This window comes from Coffea arabica, chromosome 9c (assembly GCF_036785885.1).
Source record: "Coffea arabica cultivar ET-39 chromosome 9c, Coffea Arabica ET-39 HiFi, whole genome shotgun sequence".
Classification (NCBI taxonomy): Eukaryota; Viridiplantae; Streptophyta; class Magnoliopsida; order Gentianales; family Rubiaceae; genus Coffea; species Coffea arabica.
Genome location: NC_092326.1, coordinates 37,915,258 through 37,927,794, shown reverse-complemented (window position 1 = coordinate 37,927,794; position 12,537 = coordinate 37,915,258). Strand labels below are relative to the sequence as shown.

Below are 12,537 nucleotides of genomic sequence, written 5' to 3'. Positions count from 1 at the left end.
GGCCACTAAACCAAAATTCAATGGTTTGAAATAACTTCAAAGTTGAAAACAGGAAAAATATAAAACTAATTCATTAATGCATTCGAATCCATATCTTACCAAGGCAAGCATTTTTTTTTTTTTTAATACATTTGGGTGTTACTAGATTTCGAATTTAAATCCCTAGAGAGGATTTCAGTACTAAAAAAATACTTTAGTGAATTACAAAATCAAATATTTTTCGTGTAATACAAACAATTTAAAAGAATTTGACAGTATTTCAAATCCTTCATCGAATCCACCAATAATACAAATAAAGCATTGCTATCGTGTATATTACAATTTTTCATACGATTAAGTTACATTATCATGTTATAAATCAAACGAGGGTAGTCACCCCTATAATGACAGCACCAAGAATCTGTCTATAGAGTGTATTACATTCCTATTACTATCATGTTATATTGGATGGTACTAGGGAAAGATGATGTTCCTCTTTTTGTACATTCATCCACATGCTGAAACTACACTAAACTATTCGTCAATGAGATTTGGCGACCAGAAACTTCATCCACTGGCCTTTGTCTACGCCACCAGATTTTTCTGATCAGACATTCATCCACTGGTCAATCAGATTCCAGAGATGAAGTTTCTATTCAAACATTCATCCACTGAGCTTTTTTCTGCACCACTACCACTAATTGTAAATTATGCACCATGGACAACAAGTGGACTACTAGTCTACTACTATTGCTTGAACAGATTTATTCTAGAGAACTTGCAGCGAATTTAATTGTAAAGTGGGAGCAATTATCAGGAATTCTTGTTTTCTATCTTGGGTTTGTCTTCAAAGAAGAAAAAGAAAGGCTTGCTAATTGCTATAAAATGTTTAATTAGAAACTTGCTTAAAACAATTTCACTATTTTCTCTCTTATAATCGTTAATTTCCTTAATAAAATACTCATCCAAATCACAATTTTTTTTTCTATCTCTAAGATATTAAATGTGGGCATAGTTGTTCCTTTTCTCGTATTAAAGCACTGAAAGACTAAAGGGATAAAACCCAAAAAAAAGAAGAAGAAGAAGAAGAACGTTTTGATGAAGTGTATATCTTCTTTAGCATAATGATACTCAGGATCTGGTTGTCCTTGATAGCATATATTTTTGAATCGGATTAAAATCACAATAAAAATCTTTCTTTGGAGAATGTTTCCAACAAATATACTGTAGGGAGTTTTGGATTGCTATTTTTAGAAGTTTTTGTTAGAAAATATACTCTAGCAATTTGATGTATGTGAAGTAAAAAGGTGATTGGAAAATATATTCACAAAAATATAAATTTTTTTTTTGCAAAAAATCACAATCCAAACAAGGGTTTTGCAAATTAAGCTCTCAAAAAGCTCCTTTAAAATTCACTTTTTGCAATAGCAACTGTAAAAAAAAAAAGCTAACAAGCTTTTCACATAATTTGTTTGTTACCACATGCTGCATGCCCCCTTAAATAAAGATTAGATGAAATACACATCATATTTACAATCCTTCAATTCTTAATCTTCATATCTAAATGGTTTATGCGTATGGAACCAAAATAGGTTTATAGACAATATATTGCACGTCTACATCGTATTGCCAACCACCCACACTTGATCTTTTGACCTCTTTGTTTTCACTGTTTAAGAAAAAAGAAGAATAAAGAAGATAGCCCACTACAAAAAAGCACATTTTGCAATAATCACTCATGAAGAAAGAAAAGGAATAAGGCCAAAATCAAGCTGCCTTTCTCGGCATCATTCACTTTTTTTTTTTTAAGTACTTCTGTAATTCTCATTTTTACACTTGTTTTTTTAATGGGCCAATTGGGCAGATTATTATAGAGAATATGCGTGAGACACGCACAGAAAAGAAAGATTTTTTTTTTTTTTTTGCCTTTTTACATCAGTGTGGTCAAAGGTTCTCACATGATATCCAATGAAATTAAACATATTTGTTTCTTCGATTTAATTTTTCTTGAATTAAATAAATGCTTACATAATCAAATTAGCAATTTGCTTATTAGATGCTTTCGTTTTCAGTATTTTTCAGTATTAGATGCCATGATGAGTCATGGGCGTGAAACACGTAGAACAAAGATAAGGGATTCCACCTTTCACATCACTTTGGTCAAATATTCTCACATGACGTGTATGAAATTAAAATTATTTATCTATTTAATTTTGTGAATTAATTATACATGCTTTACCAATTAGAATTAGCATTTTACTCGTTAGATTGTGACTTCTTCAATAGTAATTAAATTCAAACTTGGGTTTTTTTCTTTTTTTTTTTAATACTTTTTGTAGTTAAGGAATAAGGACTGTAAAGTTAATTTGGCAGACCTCCATGTCCAAAAGTGCTGCACTATTCCCCTTTATATAACAAAATACTGACGAATTAAAAAGCAAACCGGCCCTTTCGGCCTTCCCTAATAGAAGACCCGGAGCAAAAGGATGACTTGTTGAATTTTAGACAAGTATTCAAAAGAAATTTGAGAAAAAAGACATCAAGGCTATGAGTGGTAATTCTCGACACGACTCCAATTTAATATGAAATTAGCGAGTATGCATTTACTCTTCATGAATTAGATCTGAATAATCGATCAAGCAAATAGCTCCAAATCAAGCCAATCACGGGTTGACCTATTTGATTCATTTGACCCATTAAATGTGTAATTTTATAATTTAATAAATAAATTGGGGGCATAAAGTAAATAAAATAACTAATCTAGGCCATCAATTAGTATTACGAGAACATAATCATGGATTTTATGTGAAAATTATAGATTTTATTTGTGAAAGTGTCATGGGTTTATTATTGTTCAAGAGATTCCCCCCCCCAAAAAAAAAGAAAACGAAAAAAGTACTACAAGCAACATATACGAAATATAGAATTGAGCTGCAATTTTCTATATTTTTATGGAAACTTCATTATAGAAAAATCCACCATACTATCAAGGTGAAAAGCTCAGAAAAGAAAAAAAAAAATTAAGCAAACAAGTTATTCTAACTAAGTTCGGATAACCCACAAAATTAATGAGTCATGTTCGGAGATCGACCCATTCAATCTTGCTGATCATATTCAGGTTGATGTATTATTAGAATACTAGAATATTAACCCGACCCATCAACTCATGGCCTGACCCGATTGCCATATCTAAAGCTGTACAATTAAATATCTTCAAACATCTTGAAAATACTATCATCTCAAATCTCTATACCTCGTACAATACAGTCTTAACATTATCCAAAATTTGAAATTAAAGTTACAATGGAAGAAAATATTATTTTTTTCAAGCTTTTAGCTTATGGGTTTTATTCTGTACAGAAAATTATAAATTGAGAGACATGTTTGAATTTATGGTTTCCTATTTTCCCTATACGGTTTAACAGCAATCGCCAATTCTGCAGCCTTGAAAAAATGTTCACCCTTATGTCTTGATGACTCCAGTTACATATATTGTTTATTAATGAAATCCCAGGCACCAAAACTCATTTTTTGTTGCTTGATTCTTGATTGTCTTTCCTCGAAATCCCAAGCTTGACAAGGGATGTATTGGACGTGATCTCATGCAAACAGACAGCAAAGCAAACGTTTGGAGTTGAAACCAGATCCGACTCTCAATTTCATGTAGATATTGTATATTCTACCCTGAGTTGTTATGCACAAAAAATTGAAAAAGATAGTTTATTATGGTTGTATTAAATGGAATGAAGCAAAAAAAGGAAGTAGAATTTCTACTACTCTATACTGAGTAGCATTCTGATCACTTGACCCCTTTTCATGTACCAGAAGCATCCAAAGTGAACCATCCATTAACTTTCTAGTAATGAAATTGTCAGTTTTCCTTCATTTTATGAAGGATGGAGGAATGATGTTTACAAGAGCAACATTGCATCTGATGCTCTTATACAGAACTCCACTTGACTTCACAATCCTCGTAAATTAATGACAGAAAAAATAATCAGCTATCTAGCAACTGAGTAAATCGTTCACCTTATAAGGGATTAAAATCCATCTAACACCACCCCCCTAGGGATCTTGAAGATTCCTCCTATAACAAGCAATGAAAGCGATTAGCCCAATGCAATAATCTCATTGAGGCCAAAAAAAAACATGCCAGGGTGGTAATGGCAGCAGTTTTAGGTTACAACAATCGACTGCAAGAATGACGATTGGAACACCACTTATCTTCCATTAAGATTGAGGAAATGGTCCAGAAAATCGTCTTGCACGTAGATTTTCTAGAGTGCGTGATACTAGCGTTAACCGTTCGTCATCTTCAGGAATTTCCCGTCTCTGAAACAAGAAATTAAATCAGAAAAAGACTAAACTATAGAATACCAGCAAGATGTCACAAGTTGGATGAGCTTTCAACAATTGCACAACTAGAACATTTGGTGAGGATACTTCTGCCAACAGATGGAAGACAGCTAAAGCACATTAAGAAGCTTCATGTGCATCAAATGCATTAACATATACTGTAACTCATTTGTGCTTGCAAAACAAAGAGGATAGGTTCCTCACAAAGACTGGGCAAAGAGTAATACACGACTTTTTGGGTCCTTTTGCCTCAAAGCAACTCTTGACTATTCAATTAGAGAACAGCTTTCATGATGTACATGGATGACATTTTATACTGACAAACAGATAATGCAGAGAAGAACATTTGATGAAAGGGGTCTAGAACTGGAAAAAAGAGAGAGAGAGAGAGAGACAGAAGCATTCAGGACCAAAACAAGGGCACTTACTTTTAAACCGTTGTAATATGCTTCAACAGCTGGAAGAGATGGGATGAAATTGCGAGCTTGCATCATATCCCATATCAAATTGGCAGTTGTAAACCCACCAGTCTACAAATATGTATCAAAAAGTTTGTAACAAAACGGAAATTAGTGGGGCGAAAAAAACAAGAACCAGAAGCATATTTACAAGTGTAGAAGGCTACCGAAATCACTCCCAACATAAAAAACTCAGTGACAGAAGTGTCTTTGCTCTCTCTCTACTTACCTCTTCACCTGAGGCTGCAAGGAGGAGATCATTTCCTTGTTTTGGGCTAAGGAAAAAGTTTCTGGAATTCATATTTACCTAGATGACCATAGACACCAGCATCAATATATTGGCGATGCACATATATATTATTGCACAACATCTGCAATGCAATAGGACTAACACATATTACCAGTGTATCTTGTGCAAGTTGCATTCCCTTGGCAGTATATCCGCGCATTGCTCCTTCAGTCAGAGTCTACAACCACATAGTCGAGGGTAGTCATGGTTACAGAAAATCCATCAAAAGCAGGACAAATTGTAGTTGAAGAAGGGTACAGTGCAGAATGAGATGACAAGATCAGATGCTAAACAGGCAAGACTGGTGCATAAAGTTACAAAATCGCATTACAGGCTGGAATTAGATAGATGCAGCACCAGCTTCACTCCGTAGACCTTTTCATGCATTTAGTTAGTAACCTCCAGGTCACACCATCTTGTAGGTTCACTAGTAAATTGCTTTAAACAGATAAATGGTCCATACATAAGGAAATTCCTGTGAATATTTTTACAAGAAACAATTTTAAGACAGAATCCAAATCTATGGCAAAAGGTGGGGGTTACAATGGAGCATCAAAGCCCCTACACCTAAAAACAAGATCTCGCTTGAAGACTTCTATTTTAGTGTAGCAAATTTTCAAATCTTCAGCATTTATAAAAACTAATGCCCTAAACAATCCTGCAATCTCCACATTTGTGCAAAAGATGGACATGAAGAGCAACGATTTATCATGAAAGTAGCACTTAGCAGGTAAAAAGAGTGTTCACATTTCTTCCTTCAATAAAAATGCAATAACTAACGCATTAAATTTATAAGAGTATCAGCTATACTAGCTGCAGCATCACATTCCAAACTTACAATGTAAAGCTCTGGAACAGGTGCTTTCCCTGAACTCATGTAGTCTTCAAAGATCTGCTGCCCACGGTCTATGTCTCCAGAATATAGATAGCACCTACCCAAGAAAATGCAATGAAACACTTTGTACAACTGCACTTTTGGGTCGTGATAAGAAAGTCAACAAATTGGAAGCTGCTTTATAATAATTAATGTGGAACGAAAAATGTAGGATACATGTCCTGCTATGATGCAACAATAATGGAAGATACGAGCCAATGAATCTACTTAAGAGGAAGAACCTCACCACTCAATTTCACTTCAGGGGGAGCAAAAGACACCTAATACCATCTGTATCAAACTGCAAAAGTCCCCAATCTACCAGTTGCTTCTACAGACATTACTATGCAATTCTGTACCTATATCGCAACCAACTTCATTGGTTCTGAAAATAAAACTGCCCCGATTACCTTTTGCACAAACTAATTCCCATTATCTACTCAACCTATATAGCCCAACAATCTTGACTGCAGTCACCCTTACAGAAGTTTCATCACAAGTCCGTCAAGGAAAACATCTAATAAAATGAATGTCTTCACCAGAATAAAGGGAAAATAGGGTAAGCAAAAAGGACACAGTAATTTCATCACAAAGACCATTTCCCAGTTTTGGCCTTCATCATGAATTACACAATAAGAAAAACCTGTTTAGCAAGTCACATGTTTTAATTACCCATTGTCTTATCTGAACATTATAGATTTGGTCTTTGGTGCTATTTGCTTGCAATCTTTCCATGTACAAAGATGGTATACCTCATAATTTGCAGCAGGATGAAAATATCTGGAAGTTGACCATCCTTTCTAAGCATATCCCAAAGAGCTTCCATTGCCTGCCACAGTATTCAAAAGGCAAATCTAGTGCTGTTTTAAGCTTTTCTGAACGAACAAATAGCATATAAATAAGTGTAAGCTATGAGGAAATTCATCATATAATAGCTTATTCAGTATCTGTTGATAGTGTCAACTAAGAGTAGTTGGAAATAATGCAAGAAGAATTGCAGGTGACTAGTAAAAAGGAGTTCAACCAACAGGCTTTAAGCACGTACTACAGTAGTATAATTTCTGATCCTCACCTAGGCTGTTGCAAGATATGAGTAGTACTACAAAACCTACATGTACTGCTCAAAAACCCTCACCCTCTTCCCCAACCAAGTTCAAACAGGATTTCAGTTTGTTCAAGTTCAAACAGGATTTTTTAAACTTTATTTGCAAACCAAAATCATGCTCAAAGAATGTAAGATGAGTGAAACAGGCTTAGCTTTAACTTGATAACTGGGGAAACAGATAATAGCATGATATACCAGTTGTCCACAAGACAGCAGATAATTACTAAGAGAAAGATGGAAGAATTTTTAGTTATATATTGTAACTGATGCTTTCGCTTAAGCTGAACTAGAACGTGTTAATCATTACAATTTCTTGACAACCTCCGGGCTCTGTCATGATACTCTAAATGACATTGTTAAAGACTAATTTCTGTTTGTCCTATAATTGGTTTAATGTCCCAGATTGGGACTCTTCCAAATTCCTTCGCATATTACTTTATATTTTTTCCTTCAGAGAGCACTTTATAACCTAAAAAGGGTAATGCACTGTGGGACCATAATAACCTAAAGAAATTATTTTTCTGCAATTAAAGTTTGTATTCTGTTATCCAAAAAAAAGGCATGTATGATAGAAAAAAATGGCAAGAAACTTTAGTACAAAGCTTGAAGATCTAATTATCATCAACAACAACCCACTGGTATAACACACCACGCACACCAGCCCTACAATGCAAATTCCCAAGGAAAGCAAAACACAAATCAACTGAGTTTGCTCCTTCATCTCTCAAAATGAAGCTATGATCTCTTATCCATAAAAGAAGCCAACAATTTCCATTCTAATAGAGTAACTATCAGTAACAAAGTAACAGGAAGAGGATGCAATATATCCATTCCCTTGACAAGGTTGAGTAAAGGTCTTTCTTCGTCACCATCGCTTTGCCATTCTAATTAGACAAAATGGTCTGTGTTCTATTAAATAAGATTACAATTTTCTGTTAAATTCAATTTTTAGATATGAAAGATTTCTAAAAAGTCCTTCAAGGCAAAGTTTATGATGAACAAACACCTAGTTTACTATGAGTAGAGGACCACAGAGTTTACCAACACAACTACAATACACAAAATCTAATTATTTTATGACAAGTACCTAGACAAAAAATAATTAGATTTACCTTTACATTCGCAAGATCAGCCAATGCATGAAATGCAACATGATACACAGTAAGCAACCGATTCACAAAACCACCACGCCGACGAACATACTCAGCAGTAGGCATATTGTACAGTTCTTCATCAGTGATGCCCATCATGACATTTTCTGCTGTGGTTTTTGATCGGTCCACGGATGCCCAACCCTTGGACTGCTCAACCAGCTCAATGATCTTTGTGCAAGAAAAGAAAATATGAGAGATACTTACAAGAAGCAAAGAGAGATAATAATTCGAAAAAGCGAGCTGAGATTTATTACTTTGGAAGCTACATCATCTGAAAGAGGTATCCTATTTCTGTGTGCAGTTATTAGGCCTGCATAGCAAAATCTGTTCAAACCAAGACCACCTGCAGTCATCTCCTTGACTATTGGCAACCTGCAATATGCAGAGTTTTAGTGTGGCTGCTAGTAATTGGTTCAAACTAAAACATAGCTGCCTTTTATTTGCGGTAAACTACCCTCCCTAATTCTTCCTATAACATTCTTTGCTCTTTATGAACCTAGCTTATGAAAGATAGGCTTCTAACAGAGATAGGAAAAAGTCGTGGACTGCAGTGAGAGTAAGAAAATGTAAGCCAGTAGTTTGGAGAAATAATAAGCAAAATATCTAGTCCTAAAATATAACAGGAAAACAATTTTGGACAGAATGAGTGTCACCAAAAAGTAAGTTTGACATATACACTTTCATTCAGTTTAGAAACGTAAAAACTAGAAATAGGAAAAAAAATGTGCACACACACACAATGTAAGACCATTTGACAAATAGCTTACACTCGATCTAATCTGCCCAAGGCTGCGCATGCATTTAGTAGACAAACATAGGTCTGCCCGGTGAGTTTGACTCCATATCTCTTCATTTCTTCTAAAAGCTACAGTAAAAGAATGATTCTCATAAAATAAAATGACTGTTAAACCAATCCTGATCAACGTGGATATACAGAAATTAAAAAAGACAAAATAAATATACCAGAATTGCCTGGTCTGAATTATGGCATTTCCCACAAGTTGAGATTAAGAAGTTGTACAATGCAACCTGAAACAAAATTTCACAAAATTCCTTGTAGTCACAAATACATATATATTCACAATGTATCACTGAGTGAACCCACCAAACATGACTATGAATAATTTGTAAGTTGTAATTGCAGCTATGCCTGTTCTATTAAAAGTACTTCCGCATTAGTATCTTTACAGCATTGGCTTGAAAGAATACAGTTGGATTACTATCTTTACACTTCGGTCAGAAGAACAAAACAACCCTCACCCTTCCACAAGATCCTATCCGAAAAGAAACCACACCAAAAAAAAAAAGAAGAAAACTCTTAGATAATTATAACGGAGTTATCAGCATGATACATAAAACCTCATTTTCCTTCACATTGGGCCACAGTCGAGCCAATCAATAAATAAGCACAACTTCAGAATTAGAAAAATCGTCACTCAGAATATAAAAGTATAATGACGGAACTTCTGATAGCTTAACTAAAATCTAACCACAAAGATTCATCTTTTGTACAAAGAATAACCAATTTCATTCAGGTCACTACTCAGACAGAAACTAATTACCAAAAAGGGTGCCTAAATTATGATCACGGATGCCTACTATTTATTGATATATGAGACTTATCGAACCACAAAGAGAAACCAGAGGGGAACTGAAAAGTCTAATAATAGCACTGGAGAACTCCTGGAAAATCATTAAATGAGACCTTCTTATGATTGAAGTTGAAACCTATTGCATAAATTCCTCTTATTTATTACGAAAAACCAATTACACTCCAGTCAGCACTCACGAATAACCACAAAGTGCTGCCTAACTCATGAAATTTACCACTCATTGTATAAAAAACCAGTAATTGGGAACTTGTCACGGTACAAATCCCATCTAGAAAAAGATTCCTACTTTCATTAATTTATAACCAATATCATTCAGGTCAATACCCGCAAACTAAATAATGCCCAGACTACAGTACCCCAATCATGGAACAAATAGAAAATTCAACAACTCTGCTCATAGCTGCCCGCCACTTGCTGAAACGATAAATCATCCAAATGCATAACAAAATTTAATTGTTAAGGGAGAGAAAATTACATCAGGGATTAAACCCATTGCTTTCATCTCATCTCTGAAAAAGAATGCATCTTGCAGACGAGACCCTTTCATAGTCCCAATGATAAGTGAATGGAAAGTATCCCTCTCTGGCTTGACCCCATCAAGCATCATATCATCATAAACATCCCTCAGTAGATAATGCCTTCTTTGAGCAGTGAGAGAGTTGATAACGGTGTTGTATTCGGATTCATTGTTGGCGTAATTTTTCCTGGCGTATTCTTCTGCAGAATATCCTGCAAAGTATCTGCGCCCAATTGCTCGAAGAACAAACCGATTGTGGCCTGAAAAATACAAGAAAAATGAAACTCATTATTTAAATTTCGATTTTTGATGGAAATGCATGTGGGTTTTTGTTGGGAAGTAGTACCGGATATGGATTGGAGGAGCTTCATGATTGTGGTGTTCTGGAAGAGCAGAGAGAGCCAGAGAGGGCCAGAGAGAGCCAGAGAGGGTTTAAGGTTTTTGGGAAGATATGACTATGCGAATTTTATTTTTCGAACCAGGATTTTATCGAATTTGATGATATAGCCCTTGAATTATTTATAACATGTTCAAATTGGTACTTGAAAATTTGTTCTTTTTTTTTTTGTACGAGAAAAATTTGTAAGGCATGCACACTTAATAGTTTCTTTCAGCACCCCAGTTTTCCATTTTTTTTTTTTGGGTATCATTAACTTTAGTAGATAATTTTTCATACTAGCTCTTAAAAGAGAGAAAAAGAAATTTAATTTACCCTACATTTTTTTCTTTCACAAAAACAAAAGAAAATTAATTAATTTTTCCTTTTTTTCTTCCACGGGGCCTTGACCTAGTTTCCCAAAATTGGGAACCCAAGTTCAGTTCATTTCTACTCCACGGGAATTGCTTCAAGAGATACGTATGAGGGGGGAATCGGCCCCCAAAATTGAGAACCAAACTTCAATTCAGTTCAGATAGACGTCTTCCGTTCTCGGATTGCTTTAAGTCTTACCAAAGAAACAGCCAAGCCAAAAACTCCAAATTACCCAAGTCCTGCATCAAGTATGGCCCTGAAGGTAATCTTTTTTTCCCCCTTCTTTTTTTTTCTATCCAATTCTGTGGTAAGTGTTTTCGGAGCAATGGATGAATTGGGACTTGGGTTTCAAGGTACCGTTGTGGAGGAGAAGAAGAAGAAGAGGTCCATATGATATTATGACTACTATCCCAGGAGAGCATGGTCGGACCATGAATTAACGGAGGATGATGTTCCTCTCTTCATGATCATGCGACGTATCGTCATAGATCTGGTATTCGTAATCGTGCTAATTATGTGTCATATAACAGAGACTTAAATTGAAGAAAGTTAGCTGAAGGCGTGTTTCCATGGAGGAAGTTGTGAAAAGTGGTGAAGAGGCGCAGCAGAAGGCGTGGAATCAGAATCATGCCTTTACTAAAAATCAACTCAAGAAATGCGAGTTCAGCAGCAAGTGGTCCTGCAACTGAATTTGGCACAAGAAGGCCACGTGTCCAAGTTGGATTGGTAGTGCTGAGGAGTTAGTTATTAGTCCCATTTTATGTAGGAAAGATTTGGGTGATGGCATGGGAGAATGCTTTTGTAATCGAACAGATTGGGACCATTCTCAATTTCTTTTCCCTTTCCCCAAGTTTCCTTCTCTTTTCTTGTTCATCTTTTGTATCTCTTCCCGCCATATCTTGTAAACTCATTAGCCATTATCAATATATCAACATTGAGCTGGTTTCTGATTATTTCTCATTTTTGTTAAATTCTAAGAAAGAATCTATGTTATTCTTGCTGTCGGTTTACTCCCATATCCATAGTCTTGCTCGATACCATCACAGTGGTATCAGAGCAACAGCTACGAGCCATTGGGATGACTAAAACGTAGGATAAAATGCTGAGGAAAGCTCAACAACTGAGTTGGGAAGTGCAGTATGTATGTTTGCCAATAGAAATGATGGGCTGGAGTAGGCTATGAGGACAATGGAACATAGGCAAGAGAACACTGAAAAGGTTATCAAAGGTCTGGATTAGAAGTATGAAGGAATGATGAACATGATGGCCCAGATCATGGCCAAGCTGAATGATAAAGGAAAAGAGGTAGAGAGGTATATCTCTGGACATGATCAGAGGATTGAATTGACTAAGGAAAGACCTGAGAAGCTGGAAAGGAGGGGGAACTCTAAGTTACCCAAAAGTGGATTTCTCTATGTTTGATAGAGATAACCCCAGGGAA

The 12,537-nt window shown here is 35.4% G+C and overlaps 1 protein-coding gene and 1 long non-coding RNA gene across 2 annotated transcripts; one reads left to right on the top strand and one right to left on the bottom strand.

The window, feature by feature from the left end:
- Nucleotides 1–3,798: 3,798 nt before the first annotated feature.
- Nucleotides 3,799–10,822, bottom strand: LOC113707710 (pentatricopeptide repeat-containing protein At4g35850, mitochondrial). The gene is made up of 12 exons (XM_027230000.2): nucleotides 10,692–10,822; nucleotides 10,304–10,605; nucleotides 9,179–9,244; nucleotides 8,983–9,080; nucleotides 8,470–8,587; nucleotides 8,174–8,383; nucleotides 6,709–6,785; nucleotides 5,921–6,014; nucleotides 5,195–5,260; nucleotides 5,023–5,100; nucleotides 4,764–4,865; nucleotides 3,799–4,311 (listed from the first exon to the last, which is right to left on the bottom strand). Exons 1-12 carry the CDS (start codon nucleotides 10,714–10,716, stop codon nucleotides 4,210–4,212), a joined length of 1,338 nt encoding a protein of 445 aa, XP_027085801.1. The 5' UTR covers nucleotides 10,717–10,822; the 3' UTR covers nucleotides 3,799–4,209.
- Nucleotides 10,823–11,014: 192 nt separating this feature from the next.
- On the top strand, nucleotides 11,015–12,049 carry LOC140014347 (uncharacterized). Its single transcript, XR_011821091.1, has 2 exons — nucleotides 11,015–11,358; nucleotides 11,450–12,049. It is a non-coding gene; the product is annotated as an uncharacterized lncRNA (long non-coding RNA).
- The last annotated feature ends 488 nt before the right edge of the window (nucleotides 12,050–12,537 follow it).